Below are 22,689 nucleotides of genomic sequence, written 5' to 3' on the forward strand. Positions count from 1 at the left end.
ATTCAACAAACAATTTAAAAAAGCATTTAGTAAATGCCTACTATGTGCCAGGTACTGTGCTAAGTATTTGGGATACAAACAAGTTCCTTATGATTTCTTTTCCCTGTTTACCTTCTCATGCTTCTCTTGCTTCTTGTATCTGAATGTCAAATTTTCTATTCAACTCTGGTTTTTTCATCAAGAATTCTTGAAAGTCCTCTATTCCACTGAATGACCATATTTTCCCCTGAAACGTGATACTCAGTTTTGCTGAGTAGGTGATTCTTGGTTTTAATCCCAGCTCCTTTGACCTCCAGAATATCATATTCCAAGCCCTTCAATCCCTCAGTGTAGAAGCTGCCATATCCTGGGTTATCCTGATTGTGTTTCCACAATATTCAAATTGTTTCTTCCTGGATGCTTGTAATATTCTCTCCTTAATCTGGGAATTCCAGAACCTGGCTATAATATTCCTAGGAGTTTTCTTTTGGGGATCTTTTTCAGGAGATGATCAATAGATTCTTTCAACTTCTATTTTGCCCTCTGGTTCTGAAACACCAGGGCAATTTTCTTTGAGAACTTCCTGGAGGATGATTTCTAGGTTGTTACTTTGATCATGCCTTTCAGGTAGTCCAATAATTTTTAAATTATCTCTCCTGGATCTATTTTCCAGGTCAGTGGTTTTTCCCATGAGATATTTCACATTGCCTTCTATTCTTTCATTTGTTTGGATCTGTTTAACAGCATCTTGATTTCTCATAAAGTCATTAGCTTCCATTTGCTCCAATCTAATTCTGAAGCAATGATTCTCCTCATTGAGCTTTTGAGATTCTTTTTCCATCTGGCAAATTCGGCTTTTTAAGGCATTCTTCTCCTCATTGCCTTTTTGAGCCTCTTTTGCCATTTGAGTTAGTCTGTTTTTTAAGGTGGTATTTTCCTCAGTCAGGCTGTTGACTCTCATTTCATAATTTTCTTGCATTGTTCTCATTTCTCTTCCCAATTTTCCCTCCACTTCTCTTATCTGCTTCTTAAGATCCTCTATGGCCTGTAACCAGCTCATATTTTACTTTGAAGCTTTTGGTGCAGGAGTTCTGACTTCACTGTCTTCCTCCTGTTCCATGCTTTGTTCCTTTTTGTCCCCCAAATAGGAGTGTAATGTTGGAATCTTCTGTCTGCTTTGTTTCCTTTGCCTGGTCATGTCGTCCCTCAGTCACTTGACCCCTGGGCTTTTTGCCACAGTAGGACTCTGCCACCAGACAGGGGAGCTTTCGTCCCAAACACTGGGTTTTTCTCAGCTGCCAGAGGTATTAGTTGGGTGCCCTCTCTGAGGCCACTACACACTCTGGCAAGCTGGACACACACCCCAGAACCTCCACCCTAGACTGCAATCCAGATCCAAGCAGGTTAAAGCAAGAGCAATGACCCCTTAGACTGGTGCTTGGTCCCCCTACACTCTGCAGGCCAGAAGCTGAAGCTGCCAAGAGGTGCTGGCTGGGTGTGCCTGCTCTCAGAGGCTTCTCACCCTGGGGGCAAAAGCCCCACACTCCTACTTACTGGGTCCCAAAGTCCAGACTACACTGACCTCTCACTTTGTCCTTCACATCTATGTGTTAATGAATCTGGAAACGACCACAGCTGCTGCTGATCTGGAGTCCCTCCAGCTGGTGGCTGGTCAGGCCCACCCTGGGGCTAAAGCCTCAGTGTGGGGCTGGGCTGGGCTCCCAGAGCACTGTGCTGGCCAATCCCTGCCGGCCTGCTGGGCTGTCCTCAGTGGGAGGTTAGCTGCTCTGTGTCATTTTGTGGGTTCTGCAGCTCCAAAGTTTGTTTAGAGTCCCCTTTTTATATGGATTGGGGAAGGTGGAAGCTGGAGCAGTGGGGAGGTCCTCCTTCTACTCCCTGTTTGTTTTTTTACTTACATTTTGAGTTCTAGATTCTCTTCTTCCTTTCAGGCCCTCCCCCACCCATTGAGAAGGCAAACTGGGTGATACTTATTATGCATGTGAGGTCATGCAAACATGACTGCTTTTTCATCACAGCTTTCTACTTTGGACTCTATACTTATTTAACTCAATTCTCTGTGCATACCCTTTGTCTGGCTTGACTCTGATTCTAAAATACTCATGTGGGCTCTGAAAATGAAACCCCTAAAGAGTTGCTTAGTGCTGCACAGCATCTCCTGGGTGTCAGGCATGTAGTTGGTGTTGTCGCTGTTTATGCTTTGTTCTCAAAGAGGACCAGTGACCTCACAAACATGATGTCTTGAACTGCCCATGAGTTGGATTTGAGTGAGGCAGAGCTGTGCAAAGTTGTCAGCTTTGCTCTCTCCTCCAGAGCCATCGAAATCCAGTGGAAAGACAAAGGTCAAGATGACTGGCAATGGCCCTGTCAGGCCCATACTTGGCACTTAATAAATGTTTATTGACTGACTGAGAAGTAATATACAGATAATGATACTTTATTGATCTTTATTTTATGAGGTCTGCATACCACTCTAATAATCTGAATCTATAATATCAGCATAAACACTATGCAGCTTTAACTTTATAACAAAATTAACAGTGGCAGCCATATAGACTATATCAATATTTGATAGCATATAGCACAAAAATCATCCTCCATTATCTATCCTGAAATCATTTGATTACATCACAACATTAGTTATTTCTCAGAACTTTTCATTCTTAGTTCATCTCTGTTTAAGTCTTAGGATTTCTTTAGTATACTAACTTCTCCAAATCAGTAGTTCAGCATGATTCCAACTTCCGGATGTTATCTGTACTTTCTTCCAGACTTCTATCTGACAAAATTAACTATTTTTCATATCTTGCTATCCACTTTCAGTTAGTTATATTACTTGTTATTGGATACCATAGTCAACATCCATTTCCAAGCCAGCATATTCCAGAACCCAATATATGGACACTTTCTTTTTTTTTTAATTTATTTATTTACTTTTAGTTTACAATATTCAGTTCCAGAATCCCTTGAGTTTCAAATTTTCTTCCATTCCCTCCCCTCCCCCCTCCCCCACCATGGCAGCATGCAGTCAAATATAGGATCTACAAATACCTTCACATTAAACATTAGTCTTGTAATTGTTGTAAAGAAGGATTATAACCACTGGAGTGAACAATGAGAAAGAAGAAATAAAACAAAACCAAAAAAGAGAGAGAGAGAGAACAAGTAGTTTGCTTCATTCTGCATTCAGACACTGTAGTTCTTTCTCTGGATGTGGATATCCCTTTCTATCATGAGTCTGGACACTTTCTAAGTACCACTGACTGATTCTTCATTTTTTGTAAATATTTCTTCACTTAAGACCTAGCTCCATTTAACCAGCTACTAGAAGAGAGAAGGTAAACTAAAATCGCATATAAAATGTATACCATTCAGTCCCCTAAGCACTCTGGGATCCATCAAGATTTATCAATAAAACCAAAGAATACAGACTATCCTTTCCCCAGAACATACACCCAAACACATAAGATCTAAAAAGTTGTTCTAGATGACCACTGAGGTCTGAAATGGATAATCTTATTGATGTCTAAATAAGCAAAAGTTTAGTGCCAAGGAAAGAGTTACTAACCCTAGGAGGAGCAGAAAACTATATAGAAAGGCACCTGAACAGAATTATGGAGAATTTTATAAAATAGTAAAACACTTAAACAGGCTCAAAAGTACAAGGTATCTGTATCTGAGAGGAAAGAATTACCATCAATGCAGTAAGAACAGTAGATAGCATAAGGAACTTGGTTAGCTAAGCTAAAGATAAGTTTGCTTAAATCTGCAGCTTCTACTTATAGAAATTTCTTCATATCACATACTTGTATAAATAAAAAAATTTCTAAAATAAAAAATGATGTCTTCCTTGTAGTTCAGGAGAGATAGAAAGCTTGGGCTCTGGTTTTAATAGAAAATAGGTTATTTTAGGGGTGGCTATGTGGCACAGTGAATAGAGCACTAGGCCCTGGAGTCAGGGGGACTTGAGTTCAAATGTGGCCTCAGACACAACACTTACTAGCCATGTGACCTTGGGCAAGTCACTTAACCCCAATTGCCCTGCCTTCTCCCCTCCAAAAAAAACAAACAAAAAAAATGTTTATTTTATTAGAAATGGACTCTGATCCAACAGAGATTGTTGTGGCCCTGAACTGAGAAGGGCATGAGATCTCTCTTCTAATTAAAAAGATTATTAGTTGATTTTGTAAACTTTGTGAGAGTGGATAGAGAAAGAAATGTATAAATGAAGGAGTCAAATATTTAAAAATAGATGGGGAGGAGTGGAGTGGGAAAGCAGGGCCAAGATGATTGAAGGCAGGGACTTGCCCAAGTTCTTCTCAATTCCCTTCCAAACCAAAAATTTAAAATAATGCCTCACAACTAATTCTAAAGTGGCAGAACCAGCAAAAGGAAGATGTGAAACAATTTTCCAGCCCAAGACAACTTAAAAGTCAGCAGGAAAAGTCTTTCTCCCTGGGGTGAGAGCAGAGGGCAGTCCAGCAGAGACTGTGCCCCCAGCAAGGCAGCAGCAGGCCACTGAATTGGCAGCAGCAGCTTCTGGAGCTCTTGAGCCCACAAACAGTAAGGGGGTCAGACATGTGGTCAGAAGGAGAATACAGGGGACACTTTTCTGTCACTGGGTGCAGCACTCAGTAACTCAGCCCATACACAGTTCCTCATCACAGTGCCAGGGCAAGGAGGAACACTAGCATATTAGAGTATGGTATATATAGAGAGAGAAGCAGGAACATCACAGTTCTGATGGGATGCTTGGGATCTATATTTGTAACATCAATTTGTAAAACCAATTTGTAACATCAGTCTGTAAAACCAATTGTTTGTAAAATCACACCCCCCCTCCCCCAGCTTCAGAGCATTAACTCTGCCCAACAACAACTCATGAATTGTTTATCTCAGCTTGGAACAATAACACTCTATGCCTATGAATCCTTCACTAAAGTATCTCTAAACATTCCACCTTAGGCAACTATTATCTCCCCTTTGTATAGTTTCCTGCTCCCCTCCATGAACCCTTCCATACCCTATCTCTAGGTTAACTCCTTAGTAATTATCCACATACTGAGTCTCCATTAGCTTTGGTTCCCAGACATCAATCCTGTCAAACATGACACTGATAGGTGGCAGACTGGGCACTTCTCCATCAGCCCTTGACCGTTTCAAGCCTAAAACCACACCTCCAGGTAGCCGTCCCCCCTCCAGTGGGCTATTTTCCAGTGAATTATGGGCAATATGCCTGCACAGTTTACATTAAAATTGCATGTTCCTTTAAACACTGACCCCACCTTAACTCCTCCCTAATCCCACCTTCTTCTCACCTGGTCAGCATAATTGACATCTAATGAATAGCCTTAACTCTTTAAATGCTATGCCTATGTCTTCTTTAGGCTTCCAGGTCCCCTAAGGACCCTTGCCTGCTGTAAAGCATACAATAAACTTTTACAACTCTGACTCCAAGTTGGCTTGGGCTGAATTCTTTCCAGACTGAATCGTAGGCTTTCTGGTCTTACATAAAGATCAGAGTTCCTGCTGAACCTATTGCCATCCCTCATCAGTTCCATGAGGGGAAAGAATGTTTTTGGTCACCCACAGACCACAGCACAGGCCAGAAAAGCAGGGATCATACCTGTCCTCAGATCATAGTGAGTGGGAATGAGTAGCCGACTGAGGAGGGGTCAGCAAAGGGTTTTCCTTTCTATACAAAGTGTCAGTATAAAATCTAACTTTCTATGAAATGAATTTAAGAAAATCTTAAGTATGTTACCTTTTTTTTTTTTTTAAAGCAATTGGGGTTAAGTAACTTGATCAAAGTTACATGGCCAGTTATTTCTGGGTGTGGTGCTAAGTATCAGAGCCCGGATTCAATCCCAGGTCATCTCGACTCTGGGGCTGGTGCTCTTACTCACTGAGCCACCTGGCTGCTCCTGAGTATGTTAACTTGTTAAGATTACTTAAGTACAGAAAAACTAGAATTTGTATTTTTCCAACATGTAAATTAAATAAAGAAGAAAATAATTGTATCTTTAGCCTCTCCTACCTATTTGGAACCTTGATGTCACACAGTCACTCTAACTCCTCTGTGTACAGGAACCTAGATTCTAGCTGGAAACTTTATTAAGCATGTGTTGCTTCTTTTGTAAGCTGTAATGGAATAGACTTACTGTGCCAGAAAGCCAGAATCTTGTCTCTTCCCAATCCTCCTCACCAAAGTGTACATTCATAGCATATGTTTTAGCCCTTTTCTCTTCTTTCCCCATCTTGTGACACAGGCATCACTTTTAACTTGGCCCTCTCTGAAAACATTTGGTACAATCCTGAAGGTCCTACCTTAGTTGTTCATCACCCCTGCACAGGCACCCCTGTACACCCATTCAGACAATGGTCTGGCTAATTCCTCCTTTTTGCTCACTGGGTTTTCTTGTGAATTCATGTGATCTTGCTTCTTCTTTCAGAGTTCCATGTTCCTTATCTTTGTGTTCTCCAAAATAGCCAACTCTCCTCCTTGGGCTCCTTCATCTATATAACTGGGTGACACAGTTCCTCATTTGGGAAATACTCCCTTCCCCTTACCACATGATGCAAGACCAGTTAAAATTCAGCACCTTATTCTTAGCTTCCCAAGGTTCAGCATTTTGGGGGGTGGAGGCAAGACAATTGGGGATAAGTGACTCTCACAAGGTCATATGGCTAGTAAGTGTCAAGTGTCTGAGGTAGGATTTTAACTTAGGTCCTCCTGACTCCAGGGCTGGTGCTCTATTCACTGCATCACCCAGTTGCCCCTCAGCAATTTTTTTTTCATTTTTCAAATGATTTATTAATTTCTGATTTACATCATTATTTCTGCCAGATTTTGAGCTACAAATTTCTCCCTATTTTTCCCCTACCCACCACCCCAGAATAACAGTCCCACAGGATATCCCCTTCTTCTATCTGCTCTCTCCCATATCTTTTCCCATTTCCCCTTAGACTTTTCTAGTAGGGCATGGTGGATCTCTATGCCCCAGTGCCTGTATATCTTCTTTCCCAATTACATGTAAGATAGTATTAATAATAGTATATATGTATATATAATTTTAAACATTTGATTTTAAAACTTTGAATTCCAGATTTATTCCCTTCCTCCCTTGTCACCCACCCTTACTGGGAAGATAAGCAGTTCAGTATAGATTGTACATGTGTAGCTAATGCAAAACATTAACATAGTAGATATATTGTAAAAGACTGACTATATTTCCCTCCCTCTTATCCCACCACCCACTTGTTCTATTCTCTACTTTGATCTTGTCCCTTTTCAAAACTTTTCTCCCCGCCAGCCTGCCCAACCCCACTCTCATCCCCTTCCCCCAACTCTCCTATAGGGTGAGATACCCTATTTAATGTGTATTTCATTCCCTCCCCAAGCCAAATTCAGTGAGAATAAGATTGACCCATTCCCTTTTGCCTTCCTATTCTTCCCCTCCATTGTAACCCTTTATCCTTGCCTCTTCTTTATGAGATAGTTTACCTCATTCAGTCTCTCTCCATCTCCTCTCATTATATTCCTCTCTCACCTCTTAATTTCCCCTTTTAAGTATCATCCCTTCCTATTAAATTGGTCCTGTGCCCTCTATCTATGTATATCTGTAAGCATATATACATACATTCACACATGTATTCATATGCCCATATACCCTCCGATATATATATATATAAATATATATATATGTATATATATATATATATATATATATTCCCTTCAACTATTTTCATACTGAGAAAAGTTTCATCAGTTACAATTATCATTTTTCCATGTAGGAATGTTAATAGTTCAACTTTGATCAGTGGCTTATGATTTCTTTTCCCTGTTTACCTTCTCAAGCTTCTCTTGCTTCTTGTATCTGAATGTCAAATTTCCTATTCAGCTCTGGTTTTTCATTAAGAATCCTTGAAAGTCCTTTATTCCACTGAATGACCATATTTTCCCCTGAAACATGATACTCATTTTTGCTGGATAGGTGATTCTTGGTTTTAATCCCAGTTCCTCTGCCCTCTGGAATATCATATTCCAGGCCCAGGAGTTCTGACTTCACTGTCTTCCTCCTGTTCCATGCTTTGCTCCTTTTTGTCTCCAAAATAGGAGTCTAATGTTGGAATCTTCTGTTTGTTTTGCTTCCTTTGTCTGGTCATGTCTCCCCTCGGTCACTTGACCCCTGGGCTTTTTGCCACAGTAGGACTCTGCCACAAGACAGGGGAGCTTTCGTCCCAAATGCTAGGGTTTTCTCAGCTGCCAGAGGTATTAGTTGGGTGCCCTCTCTGAGGCCTCCACACACTCTGGCAAGCTGGTCACACACCCCAGGACCTCTACCCTAGACTGCAATCCAGATCTAAGCAGGTTAAAGCAAGAGCGATTACCCCTCAGAGTGGCCGCTTGGTCTCCCTACACTCTGCAGGCCAGGAGCTGAAGTTGCAATGTGGCCCCGGGGTGTCTCAGGGGCTTCTCGCCCTGGGGGCAAAAGCTGATGCACTCCCAACTACTGGTCCCAAAGTCCAGACTGCACTGACCTCTCACTTTGTCCTTTGCATCTGTGCTGATGAATCTGGAAACGGCCACAGCTGCTGGTGATCTGGAGTCCCTCCAGCCAGTGGCTGGTCAGGCCTGCCCTGGAACTAAAACCTAGGCTGGGGAATGGCTGTGCTGGCCAATTCCTGCCAGCCTGCCGGGCTGTCCACAGAGGGAGGTTAGTTTCTCCGTGTTATTTTGTGGGTTCTGCAGTTCCAAAGTTTGTTTAGAGACCCCTTTTACATGTATTGGGGAAGGTGGAAGCCGGAGCCCTATGGAGGTTCTGCTTCTGTTCTGCCATCTTGACTCCACCCCACCTCAGCAATTATTTTTAAGCTGAAGATTTAGCACATCCTTAATTTATTAGCTTCAACATATTATTAGCCAAGTTAACAGCAAGTCCTTGGGCTCCAGAAAGAAAAAAACTTTTTTTCATATTTTTCTGATAATAATCTTTCCCCAGAACGACTGACAGAGAATCTCAGAGTTGGACAGACATCCATAGTTGCTGCTCAGATGTTCCTCTTTTTCAGAGTTTTGCTGCTAAGAATATCTCCTCAACATCTGACTTCGTTGTGGCCAATAATGGTTACTGAATTGGTGAGCAAAAAGATTTGTCTTAAAGATACAAGCTCCTGGGGCAGCCAGGTAGCACAGCAAGTAAGAGCACCGGCCCCAGAGTTGGGATGACCTGGGATCGAATCCGGGCTCAGACACTTAGCACCCACCCAGAAACACCTGGCTGTGTAACCTTGAGCAAGTTACTTAACCCCAATTGCTTAAAAAAAAAAAAAAGATACAAACTCCAAGTCAAAGGTCAAAACTAATCTCAGTCAGATTGTAATGGGAAGGCCCCTCAGCAGAAGTGTAAAGGATTTTTACCAACCTAGGCAAGAGATTTTAAGGGAAAAAAACAGTCCAAGAGTTTCAAGAGCTATTTATCTGAGAGGAATGAGACAGAAGTAGTAACAGCCTAGCAGGCACCATACTTTTAGGCTCTGGCCTTTTCTTCCTCTCTTTTTTTCTTTCTCTAGAAAATTACTATAGTGTGACATGTTTCAAAAACTGTTTTTCATTTTAACAAAGTATTTCTTATCACAAATTCTTAAGACTTTCTTATGGTTATTAAATAGAGAAAGGACATATGTTGGTAATTAATTGATTATGATTGCTGAAGAGCCAAAGAGTAAGTTTTGTTTGTTTGTTTGCTTTTTGGAGGGGAGAAGATAGGGCAATTGGGGTTAAGTGACTTGCCCAGGGACACACAGCTAGTTTTTGTCTCAAGTGTCTGAGGCCCGATTTGAACTCAGGTCCTCCTGACTCCAGGGCCGGTGCTCTATTCACTGTACCACCTACCTGCCCCAAAAGTAAGGTATTTAAACAAATTAACAAATACTAGCTGCTGTATGTGTGTGATTTTTTAAAGATTGTGACAACTATATAGTGCTTTTAAATGCTTTTAAAAAGTCATTAAAAGGTATATTTTCTTTTTAAGATTCAGACATTTATACAGTTTGAAGATGATCTAATAAGGAGGAAGGAATCATCAAAGTAAGCATTTATATATGTCTTTGTATCCATGTACTTATACAAGTTTGAGGAATAGTCTGGTCTTATTTCTTTTTCCTAGGACTCTGAATAATAGAAGAATAAAAAGTGCCATAGAAACAAGTTATTTTAATATATCTACAGCATGCAACCTAGATGCATTAAAGACTTTCTCATTATACCAAGAAGGCACAAGCCATTTGCCACTGGCACAGAGTCTGCCAATTGAAAAAATGGTATTATAATATTCTTTTACATTTTAAAAGCATTCATTAAATATCTTCTAGTGCCAGGCACTGTGTTAAACACTGGGACGAAGATAAAAAAATAAAATATTCCCTGCCTTCAAGGAGCTTATATTTTGCTGGGAGAGGAAAAAAAAACTATACACTTAGATTAAGCCCATGTGAGATATGTACAAAATAATTATAGGAGGGAATGAAAGAGTACCAAGAACTGGAAAGTTCATGAATGGCCTCCTCTGGGAAGGTGGCATCTGAAGTGTACTTTGAAAAAAGCTAGAGAATCTATGGGACAAAGATAAAGGAGGGGGAGCATTCCAGGAATAGGAGAATAGGCATAGAAATAGAAAAGGCAATGTTTTGTATGGATAACATCCCAGTTTGGCTGAAATTTGGGCATGTGTAGCAGAAAGCACCCTCACATACCCAGGATGGCTGCTAGCACAGGTTCCTAGATCTGCCTTTCTAAAGGAAAGCAACTCAAAATGGGTTAACAATCTTGCTTTAATCAAACATATGTCATTTATCTAGTTCAGGGGAAAAAGTGCAGTACCTCAAACTTCAGAGAATACAAACAGAGGTTACAAGCAGACAAAAATACAGACAGAGAAACAGATCAGCAGACAGGGCTTCCAGCTATCTGACCATTACATCCATACCTACTTAGTTACCAGAGAGGGAAGCACCAACATCTGGGTTTTCAAAGTCAGGGAACTCAACAGCTGTCCAGAGTCTCATCTGGCCAAATCACACAACTCTTCCCAAAGTGAGCCCCAAAGCAAAACCTCATATCAGGGTATATATAGCCTTCTTCTGGATCAGAGAATGTCACAACCCTTTTGACCCACTGCCCAATCACAAAGCAACAAGATGTGGGCATTCCTGAAAAACAAGCCTCCCGCCACAGTTTCCATGTGACCACATTCAGCCTATTAGGGGGAAGAGTATATTTTCAAATCAGGAAAGGTTCTCAGATTCACTTAAGCCTATCAAAGGGCCAAGGGGCTATATCAGCAATGCAATATTCACAATGCTTACAGAAATTACAGATATACTGATGTAGTTATCAATCAAAAAATATATCAGGCTTGCTATATGGGGGATAAAGGGAGAACATTTATTAAAATACCAAAAAGACTGAATCCCAAAACCAGAAAGTCAAAGCCATTAGAGTAGTTATGAAATTGGCACAGGCAGATGAAGTAGAAAGCACCCACATTCTCAAGCCTTTAAAACAGAACAGGCTAACTCAGGCAAAGGTCCTCCTCTCCCCACTCACAGCAACCTCCCAGCATCCAGGAAGCATGCTCCCAGCAGCTCCGGCCTCTGGCAGTCCTCAACAGGAGTCCTTAGCAGAAATTCTGGTTGGCTCAAAAAAGAGGTTCGCACTTCTCCTGCCACTGCCTCTGCTGCTGCCGCTGCTGCTGCTGCTGCTGCTGCTGCTGCTGCTGCCACTGTCGCCACCACTGCTAGCCACCACAGGAACTCTCGCTTGGCTTCCGATTCCTCTTGCCCCTTCCTGCTATGTCAGCAAGTCCAATGGGGCATGGAAGATCTTTAAATCCCATAACCCTTACAGGGCAGGGGAAGATCTTCAGATTCCCATAACAGCATAAGAGAATGTTGATGTTGTTTCAATTATATTAATGAACATAATTTTAAAGAACAGTATAGTCTAATGTTAAATATAACAATCTAATATATTTTTCAAGGGATCAGTTACTAGCAAGGTTATTGTATTAATAGATCCAGAAAATACCATACATTTATATTCCTGGACTTTAGCAAGACCACTTGTAGAATTTGTTGTACTAGTGAATGACATAAAGAATTTTTCCCTGGATGATAGGCCAGTCAAGTAGATTGGTTGAACTTAATAATTTGGACCCAAGGAGTTATGATTGATAGACTGATGACAGTCTGATGGAATACTGCAGGGTTCTGCTTCTTACTTTTTCTGTTTAATATTTTTTTTAAATCAGTCACTGAAATAAAGATATAGATGGTTTGCTTATCAGATTTGTAGAAGTCGTGAAACTAGAGGAGGGGTCGCTAATGTGTTACAGAATTAGTATTCAGAAGTTTCTCTTAGGCTAAAACAATGAGCCAGATCTAACACTATGAAATTTTATTAATGCATTTTTAAAAATGCATTCATGTTTCATGGAACACTAATTTGTTTCCAAGCTGGATATGTTTAAAATTTTTCAATGGTAGAAAATTTTTATTGGTGAATGTGGCCAAATGCAAGTGGCAGAATTTCTTCTAAGCCATTCTTTAGAGAAAATTTGCTAGGGATAGCTAGGGATAAATGTAATATCTCACTCTTAGGTTAAAAACATCAATTGTACACATATAGTAGACATGATTAAGTAGCAGAAAATGTGAAAAAGATCTAGTCATTTTAGTGGAATATAAGTTTAATCATAATCAGCAAGCAATAAAGATGTGTCAAGCAAAAAGGTATATCTCATCTGTTATCTTAGTGCATAGTCAGGAAGATTTAGAAAATCAAAACTCCAGTACAAAGAAGCATGGAGCACACAAAAGAGTAAAGCAAACTGAATTTGTTGAGGGGGAACATAGTCACAAATTAGAGGGGCTGATGTGGTCTTAGGGGTGCAGGTAGCCTAAAATACTGAGGTTCAGGGTGGAGGTGTCTGGAAAGAATATAGGGACTAGAGCAGTCTTCCAGTCAAGTGGAAAAAGGTTTATTGTAATGCTATGTAGTGAGCAGAGCTCTTTTAGGGAACTAGAAGCCTAACAGGAATGCTAAAGCTTATATAGAAGAGGTACAGTGAATTGTGTGTCAAGTATGCTAATTAGGTGATGGGCATGCAATTTCTGTACCTTGGACACAGTGTTATTCACTATTGGCATAGGGGAAGGGTGCCTCTAAGTGGTCTGTATATCTGTACATATACATCTATAACAAAATAGCCTTGGGAGTTGACATCTACAACTTGATCTCTGGATTGTATGTGGTAACTGTGGTAATCCAGTACATGATAGTTCTGCTGGTACAAGATAGTCCTGTTCGTACAAGAGAAATTCTACAGAGGTCAGCTTGTTCTTATAACAGGAAGAGAGAGTTTGCCTCACAGAGATCCACTCATGAGTTATATTGGCAAAGATAGGGTCTTTGGGCTGGGAGGAGATATGATCCTAGGGCTGGGGTCCAAGCACAAGCACCCCATCAGGGTTGTCAGGGAAAATGGACACAGAACAGTCCAGTGGGGACCTGGCAATGTTGGGGACCTTGCAGGGATTGGGGTACCCTCTCCCTCAAATCAGTAAAATCTGATGTACTTTTATAGGGTTCTTGTCTAGATCTAGCAGGCTTGGGCATTGGAAGACAGTAAAAAAAGAGCCTGTACACGAGGACTGGTGCTGATTGATGATACTTGTCTTTCAGTAGTTTTTCAGTCATGTCTGACTCTTTGTGACCCCATTTGGGGTTTTCTTCATAAAGACACTAGAATGCTTTACCATTTCCTTCTCCAGCTCATTTCATAAATGAGAAAACTGAGGCAAACAGGGCTAAGTGACTTGCCTAAGGTCACACAAGCTAGTAAGTGTCTGAGGCCAGATTGGAACTCAGGAATATGAAGTCTTCCCGACTACAGGCACTCTATCTACTGCACCACCTACATGCTGTTATAAACATGCTCAGTCTAGGAATCAAGAATACTTGTTGGAGAGCCAAGAAAGTTTTCATTATCTTTATTTTACATTTATTCTCTGCTGAATAAATGGGTAGCCTACTGAAAAGACTACAAAGTATCAGAAAAATGCAAACCCTTTTATGCTGCTTCCATTCGAATTTCCTGCCTTGTTTCTCCCTTCAGAACTGGGATTGGTTCCAGCTCTTCTGGGTTGCAATCTTTCTGACCCGCCCACTACATAGGCTAGTCCAGCACGTGTGTTACTGAAAAGTTGGTGACTATCCCTTTGATGTCCAGCTGGTCTGAGACAGTTTAGCTTACAGATTTTCCCCAGCTATATGATTGAATAGGGTCCTTTCTCCCTTACCAATTTATACCTTCTTGCACTGAATGTGCAGGATCTATTTTTGAAACACCCATTGTTTCTATAGAACCTTGTGGGAACCAAATTACTAGTATTTCTCACATTACCCATTTAAGTAAGTAAGCTCAATATTAAATAGTGTATTACCCTCCTGGTGCTCTCTCCAGCCTAGGTTGTTGCTGTTTTGTCCTTCATTCCTGAAGAGAACCATGACAGCAGGGAGGTGATATCATTACATTCAAGCGAAATGGATTTAAGTGAAGGAGGGCTGTGCAAAGTCACCAGGCTCACTTTCTTCTCAGGAGCCATATGGGTCCAGTGCCCTGACATCGATCAGGAAAACTGGAGATAGCCCAGGATGCAGTGGGGAACCTTGGCATTTCAAATTAAGGTCTTTAAGAGGTCTCAGTTTGAGGCAAAGCCAGTTCATAGATTAAGGTTTAATAAGAAAAAAGGCCAAGTGACCTCTTTAAAAAAAGAAACAAAGAAAAATATCCGGGAAGGAAAGACTCTGAGTTTCTGGCTAAAACAGAAACAATTGCTATTTACATTCATTCTAAGCCAATCCAGGCCCAAACAAAAACCAATTAGGGCTTAGCCTGGGTCCTGTTTTGGGCCAATCAGTAAAATCCAGTGTGATTTGGAGTTAAACCATCCTTCTGTAAATCCACAGCAGCTGCCTTGCCTCTAACCACGCAGAAAACCTAACCTCACTAAGCAGCCATTCCATTGTGATACAGGCATCCTGTCTGTCTTTCATACAACTCCAGAGCAGCTGCCTTACTCCCAGGGGAGGCAACTTTCTCCTCCTTTACCCTCTTTTTCAGCTACACACAATTGACTCAGGCCCTGGCACCACTCCACCAGGAAGGCTAAATCCCCACGAACAATGATGGTCCACCTGAACTTATTTCTCAATGATTGACATGCTTCCACTGTCATCTCCTTCCCATTGATGTGGGGGGGAGGGGAGAGGATGCCAAGGAATTTAGGGAGTCCAGGAACCCCAATAACCAGAGTCCCTGGAAAGCAGTCTGAAATGAATTCAACAGACTCAAGCATTCTCTTAGTCAATGTGGCAAAGATTTATTGTTATGCTATACAGTGGGCAAGAGTTCTTAGGGAACCTGCAACCTTAGAGGGATACAGTTAAAGTTTTTATAGGATAACTATAGTGAAACTGATGGGGTGCTTGGGATCTATGTCTGTAATACCAGTCTGTAATATCAGTTTGTAACATCAATTTGTGAAATCAATTTGTAAAACCAGTCTGTAAAATCACATTTCCCACCCCCAGCCTCAGAGCATTAACTCTACCCCTACCCCCTGCCAGCACTCTGCCCAACAACAACTCATTAATTGTTCATCTCTGCTTGGAACAATAACAAGCTACACCTATGAATCCTTCACTAAATCATCTATAAACATTTTAGCTTAGGCAAATGTTATCTCCCCTTAGTAAAGTGGGCCAGCTGGACCCCTGAATCCTTCAGTTCACTATCTATAGGTTAACTCTTTAGCCAATTACACACATACTGAGTCTCCATTAGCCTTAGTTACCAACATCCATCTTGTCAAACATGACACTGATGGGTGGCAGACTAGGCATTTCTCAGTCAGCCCTTGACCGATAGCTGACTTAGTGATGTTTCAAGCCTAAAACCATACCTCCAGGTAGCCCCCACCTTGGGCTATTTCCCAGTGAATTATGGGCAATACGCCTACAGAGTTGACATTAAAAGTGCATGTTCCTTTAAGCACTGACCACTCCTTAACTCCTCCCTAATCTCACCCTTACTCACCTAGTTAGCATAATTGACATCTGATTAATTGCCTAGACTCCTTAAAAACTATGCCTTTGTCTTTAAGTTTGCAAGTTCTCTAAGAACTCTTGCCTGCTGTACAGTATAACAATAAACTTGCAGATCCCCTAAGGACTCCTGCCTGCTGTAAAGTGTACAATAAACTTTTACAATTCTGACTCCAAGTCTGCTTGGGCCTACTGAATTCTTTTCCAGACTGAATCGAAGGCATTCTGGTCTTTGATAAGGATCAGAGTTCCTGTATAACCTATTGCCATCCCCCCATCAAAACCTGTGGCAAATATGCTAACTAGGTGAGGCAGGGCAGGATTAGGGAGGAGTTAAGGAGTGGTCAGTTCTTAAAGGAACATGCATTTTAATGTCTACTGCGCAGGTATTTTACCCAGAGTTCACTGGGAAATAGCCAGAGGGGGGACTACATGGAGGTGTGGTTTTAGGCTTGAAACATCATTAAGTCAGCTAGCAGTCAGGGCTAACCAAGCTGCCACCCATCAATGTCATGTTTGACAAGATGGATGTTGGGAGTATACATATGTCCCAAGCTAATGAGGGTTTCAGGATGTATATAATGAGCTAGGGAATTACTTAGAGATAATCTAGTGAAGGATTCATAGGTGCAGCTTGTTTTTGTACCAAGGGAAGAAAACATTTGGCTGGGGCTTGATCATGAATGGTTGCTAGGCAAAGTACTGGCAGGGGGAGAAGCAAGCAGAGATAATGCTCTGAGGCTAGGGAGAAATGTGATTTTATAAACTGAGGTTCAAGCACAGGCACCCAAGCACCCCATCACCATTCCAGTGATTCAGAACATGTCAACTGCCACTGTTCAAATGGAATCCTTCCTCAATATGTAACAAACTAAAAAATAAAAATAAAAAAATATGTAACAAACTAGCTTTTACCTTAGCTTTCTCCTTCCTGATGACACAAGCTTCTCTAGCCATCCTCTCCAGAACTTACTGCACTTTCATTCATACCCCTAACTTACTGGTCATGTGGAGTTTCTGGAATTCATGTTCCCCATTGCCCCTTGCTGGTTCTCTCTTTACCCTTGTCTCTCAATAACATCTCCTCCAATGTTCAATCCATGTTTATCATCCAGGCAAGATTCTGTTCTAGCCCTCTGTCCTTTCCTCAACAAGTTTATTAGCCTATTATTAGGCTATTAGACTGTGAGCTCCTTGAAAACAGGGACTGATTTTTATCTTTCTTGGCTTTCCCATTGCTTGGCACAGTAATTGGCACCTATGGGTGGCTTAATGAATGCTTGTTGACTTGATAGCCAAAAATATTAACTCACTATTGTTCAAAACAGGAGAAGTAATAGTCTCTCTGTAGTGCCAAATAAGAAGGGGGCAACAGGGGTAGTGCATGACTGTTGTCTTCTGATATTTAAAGATTTAAAGCATAAGTGTATTGAAGAAAAATTAAAATGTTTCTGCTTTGCTCCATTGGAGCAGTTGGTGGAAGTTGCAAAGATAGATTTCAGTTTCATTTCTATACTAAATATAGAATTTCCTAAAAATGAAAGCTATTCAGAAATGAAGTGTGCTATATGAACAGTTAGTAAATTCTCTAAGGGTCTGGGGGTCTAAGTGGGGCCTGCATGACCACTTTTGAGAAATATCAAGGGAGTTGATGTTTCAGATAGTGTTTAAACTAGATGACCTCTCTGTTCTCTTCCAACTCAGAGATTTTATGAAAACTGTGAACAGGAAAAAAAAAAATAGCCTGTTATCTATTGTCCTTCAGAACACTGTCCTTTCCTCAACAAGTTCAGTGCCTGATTCTGTCTTTTTCTCCTCCCCAACTCTAGCCCTCATACTTTACATAGTAATATTCCCTCAAACCCTCTGATCTCTTAGTTCCTCACTTTACTCACTTTCCATGACCTCTTCTTCCACCCAATCCTGGCTGCACACAGAGATGGTTATACCCTTTATCTTCCCAATGAACTTTGAAATTCCTTTATCTGATCACAGTCTTCTGCTGTTTTACCTCTCTCTCTGCCTGAAAACCCCAAACCCTGTTCTTCATTCTCACTTCCAGTCCCCCCAACCATCAGTTCTCTCCCAGGCCATCACACTGGTTGCTAGTTACACTTTACTCCTTTCTCTGTCTTGACTCTTTGGTAAACCAGTTCAGCTTTGCTCTGTCCTCTTAAGCCCCTTGAGTGCCCTTTTATCTTATCTATTCCCACCATCATGCTGCTTTCACATTGTGAACCTCCCATCACTTGAGAAAGGTCTAAAACCTGGATTGACCAATCAGGAGAAAGACATTTTGGCACACTCTGAGCTTAACCTACAATAAGGCTTTGCATGCTCTGGCATAACAGCCATGCTTTGCTTTGCTCTCTGAGTGAACCCAACATGCTTCTTCTTGTGTCAGCAACTACAGGCTAGATGAAGCTGACTAGGAGTATTCTTCTGTTTATGACTAGCAAGGATAAGGTGCCTTGAACCAGACACTATCCTGAATAATGGAACTTTTCTTATCTTGGTATTTCATGCTGTGCTATGTTATGATATATATATTGTCAATGGTAAATGACATCCTGGATCTATAATTCCAATTGACACCTTAACATTCTCTTGTTTTATTATATTTATCCCATCTATCCCATTAAGAAATTCCTTTTTCACATTATGGGTTAAACACATATGGAGACCATAATTTTGGGTTGACACAGGCATCCTTGGTTGAGATTGATCTAAGGGTATAAAGGGCCTTCTTCAGTTTGTTTACCTCTGAGTTGAGAATTATTTTCTGACTCCATCATACATTATTCTCTGGCTTAATGAGAATAAATAAGCACATTATAGCACATGTACAGCCAGATTCTATTTGTTCCTTGTTCAAACCTTTGGTAAGGGGAACCCCATTATGTTTGTTCTTTGAACAAACCTTCAGAAAACTGATTGTCTTTGTCTCTTTGGATCAAACCATTGGTAAATGTTTGACAACTTCTACAATGTGTTGCTGAAGGAAGCTAAAGAAAGTCATGAAACCATATTAACTGGATCTGCTACAAATTTGTGTTACACAACATCAACTAGGCCCTTAATATAGCAAGTGAATCTTTTTTACACTTTCTTAATAAATTCACTGTCCCACTCACTACTGTGGCTTTTTCAAACCTTTTTATCTCTCCTTTTACCTCCCATAGCTTCCTCTTTCACCACCCTTCACCATCCTCTCAACTGAGAACCTTGCCTTGTATTTCACTGAAAAAAATTGAGACCATTCACCTGGAGCTTCCTCTTCTCCATTTCTCCTCATTTCACATAACCCAGACATTTTCTTTCACTATCTCTTCCTTCACACCTGAAGAGATGGTTCTCTTTGCCAAAGCAAATCCCTCTACCTACACAAATGATTCCATTCTATCTCTTCTTCTTCAACTGATTATCATTCCCTTTTTTCATCCCCATTCTCACTAATCTTCAGTCTGTCTCCTTTTTGCTTCCTTGCTGCCTACAAACACAACCATGGTTTTCCATCCTAAAAATACCCATCGCCACTAGCTATCATCCTATACTTCTCCGTTTGGGTTCTAAATTCCATGAGAAGACCATCTACAATCTATATCTCCACTGTCTTCTTAACTCTCAGCCATCCAACTTAATGAGCTACAAGTGCTCTATCCAGTTCCCTAGGAATTATCTCTTAATTGCCAACTCTAATGGTCTTTTCTCATTCCTTACTCTTCTCAGCCTTTTTCTCATATACACTCCTTTCTCTACTCTGATACACCCACCACCCTTGTGTAAGCCCTCACCACCTCATGCCTGGACCATTGCAGTAGCTTTCTGGTTGGTCTCCCTGATTCAAGTCTCTAACTGTTCCAGTCCATTCTCCACCCAACTGCCAAAGTGATCTTCCTAAAATGCAATTACCACCACCACTACCCTCCATCCCATTCAGTAACTCCAGTGGCTCCCTATTGCTTCTAATATCAAATACAAAATTCTCTGTTGAGCTTGTAAAGCCTTTTATAACTTGATCTTGTCCTACTTTTCCCAGTCTTAATACCTTACCTCTTCTACCCAATATTCTGTGATCTCCAGTGACACTGGCCTCCTTGCCACTCTTAGAACAAGACACTTCATCTCTTGACTTTTTCACTGTCTGTATTCCATGCCTAGAACTCTCTCTCCTAGATTTCATGGCTTCTTTCAAGTCTCAGCTAAAATCCTACCTTATATAAGAATTTTATCCTGGTCTTTCTTACTCAAGTACTTTTTCTCTGTTGATCATCTCCACTTTATCCTGTATATATCTTGTTTGTACACAGTTGTCTGCATGTTATTCTGACTCCATCATGCATGATTCTCTGGCTTAATGAGAATAAATAAGCACATTATAGCACATGTATAGCCTGATTCTGTTTGTTCCTTGTTCAAACCTTTGGTTAGGTGAACCCCATTCTGTTTTTCTTTGAATCAAAACCATTGTAAAATTTCTACAATGTGTTGCTGAAGGAAGCTGAAGAAAATCATGAAACCATATTAACTGGGTCTGCTACAAATTTGTGTTACATAGCATCAACTGTGATTGCATCCTTCAGCATGTTATTATTAGACTATTTTGTCACTCAGTCAAGATTCTGGTGACTGCTGTCTATTGTTGTCCTTCAGAACACTGTCCTTGGGGTGGCTAAGTGGCACAGTGAATAGAGCATCAGCCCAGGAGTTCAAATCTGGCTTCAGACATTTAACACTTACTAGCTGTGTGACCTTGAGCAAGTCATTTAACCCCAATTGCCTTGCCTTCCCCCCTCCAAAATAAAAGCAAAAAAAACAAAAAACTACTCTCCTTTCCTCAACAAGTTTATTAGCCTACTATTAGGGACTGGTTTTTACCATCCTTGGTTTTCCCATTGCTTAACACAGTACCTGGCACCTATGGGTGGTTTGATGACTTGATAGCCAAAAATATTAACTCAGTCTTAGGCCACATTATAAAACTGTTGTTCAAAACAAGGGAAGTAATAATCTCTCTGTAGTCTGCCCTAGAAGGTAGTACATGACTGTTGTCTTCTGATATTTAAAGATTTAAAGAGTAAATGTATTGAAGGAAAACTAAAATGTTTCTGCTTTGCTCCATTGGAGCAGTTGGTGAAGTTGCAGAGATAGGTTACAGTTTCATTCTATACTAAATACAGAACTTCCTAAAAATGAAAGCTATTCAGAAATGAAATGTGCTGTATGAACAGTTAGTGAATTCTCTAAGAGTCCAGGGGTCTAAGTGGGGCCTGCATGACCACTTTTGAGAAATGTCAAGGGAATTGATGTTTCAGGTAGTGTTTAAACTAGATGACCTCTCTGTTCCCTTCCAACCTAGAGATTTTATGAACACTGTGAACAGAAAAAAAACTTCTTAGGGAAATGAAAAATTTCAAATAACTCTCCAACTTAAAGGGTCTTTCTGAATTTCTAATGTGCATTTCCTTGATTATAAATTATGCAGAAGCAACAGCAAAGTAAACAGAATGAGAGCTTCAGGAACTGATGGCGGTGAGGTATCCCCAAATGATCTCATCTTGTATTTATCAGCTTGCAAGTTCCTGGACACAGCACTTTCTTTTCCACCAGACAGGATGCCTTTATTTCAAATGTAAGTTTTATGTACTTACCAGGCAATAGGTACATTTAGTATTTTTTAGAGAAATCTATGACTTCTGTCACTTAGATTGCTTATAGTTGTTTCAATATATAAGCATCTACAACTTTGTTACTAATGGCAAATAAAATTTCCAGTAACACAAGTTTCCTATAGCATAAAATTCAAGTTTCAGATGATTTGTAATACATGAGAGATCACAATCCTGTTAATCCTACTAAATTCACAAACCATAAGGTAAAGTGGAACTTCCTTCTTCACCTCTCTACCCTCCCCAATAAAAAGATACATCATGATTTTCCCATAGAAATGGGCTCTGAACTATAATGTCTGATCCAAATGTTTATTTCTTTTTCTAGGTACAAATGGGCATTTGTTCCAGAAGTAGATACAAAGACTTCTACCATTCTTTCAGATTTAGAGGAATATCATCAAGAATGCAAACCACATGTTGTTAGAATCTTGGAACTTCTCAACCTAAAATATGGAGTAAACAAAAAATTTTTCTTTAAAACTTAGATGTATACTGTTAACTTTTCCTAAATTACAATGTAGATATGGTAAAACTCTTTTAGGTCAAATCTGACTTCAGCCAATCCAGTGATCTCATTTAGAATAGTTCTAATCCTAAGTCTGTACCACTCATGGACCATATGACAATTGACAAAATTAGGTTTATTTAATAATAGCATACAAAGTATATATTCAGCAAAGATATGGGACTGGTTTATTTGGGAGTTCTGAGGTGCAGTGGTACTAAGCTGACTAGGTATCTTTATTAAGTTCAGCATTAATATAGTAAGACCAACAGATTGCCATAGGTAGGGTGAACTGATTTCCAGGTTGAAAACATATCACATCAGAGCTCCTGTGCCAGTGAGATCAG

The 22,689-nt window shown here is 40.4% G+C and overlaps 1 protein-coding gene across 2 annotated transcripts in view; it reads left to right on the forward strand.

Moving 5' to 3' along the window:
- Positions 1 to 22,689, forward strand: part of DOP1B (DOP1 leucine zipper like protein B) — a 171,634-nt gene that overhangs the window by 146,572 nt on the left and 2,373 nt on the right. For both annotated transcript variants that reach the window (XM_069075074.1, XM_069075075.1), the window contains exons 33-36: positions 9,000 to 9,136; positions 10,032 to 10,087; positions 21,651 to 21,797; positions 22,163 to 22,292. In XM_069075074.1, coding sequence (XP_068931175.1) covers positions 9,000 to 9,136; positions 10,032 to 10,087; positions 21,651 to 21,797; positions 22,163 to 22,292 — 470 coding nt within the window. The remainder of the gene's footprint in view (positions 1 to 8,999; positions 9,137 to 10,031; positions 10,088 to 21,650; positions 21,798 to 22,162; positions 22,293 to 22,689) is intronic.

Source organism: Petaurus breviceps, unplaced genomic scaffold (genome assembly GCF_028583685.1).
Source record: "Petaurus breviceps papuanus isolate PSGF00001 unplaced genomic scaffold, PetGlider_PUasm1.0 90897, whole genome shotgun sequence".
NCBI lineage: Eukaryota > Metazoa > Chordata > Mammalia > Diprotodontia > Petauridae > Petaurus > Petaurus breviceps.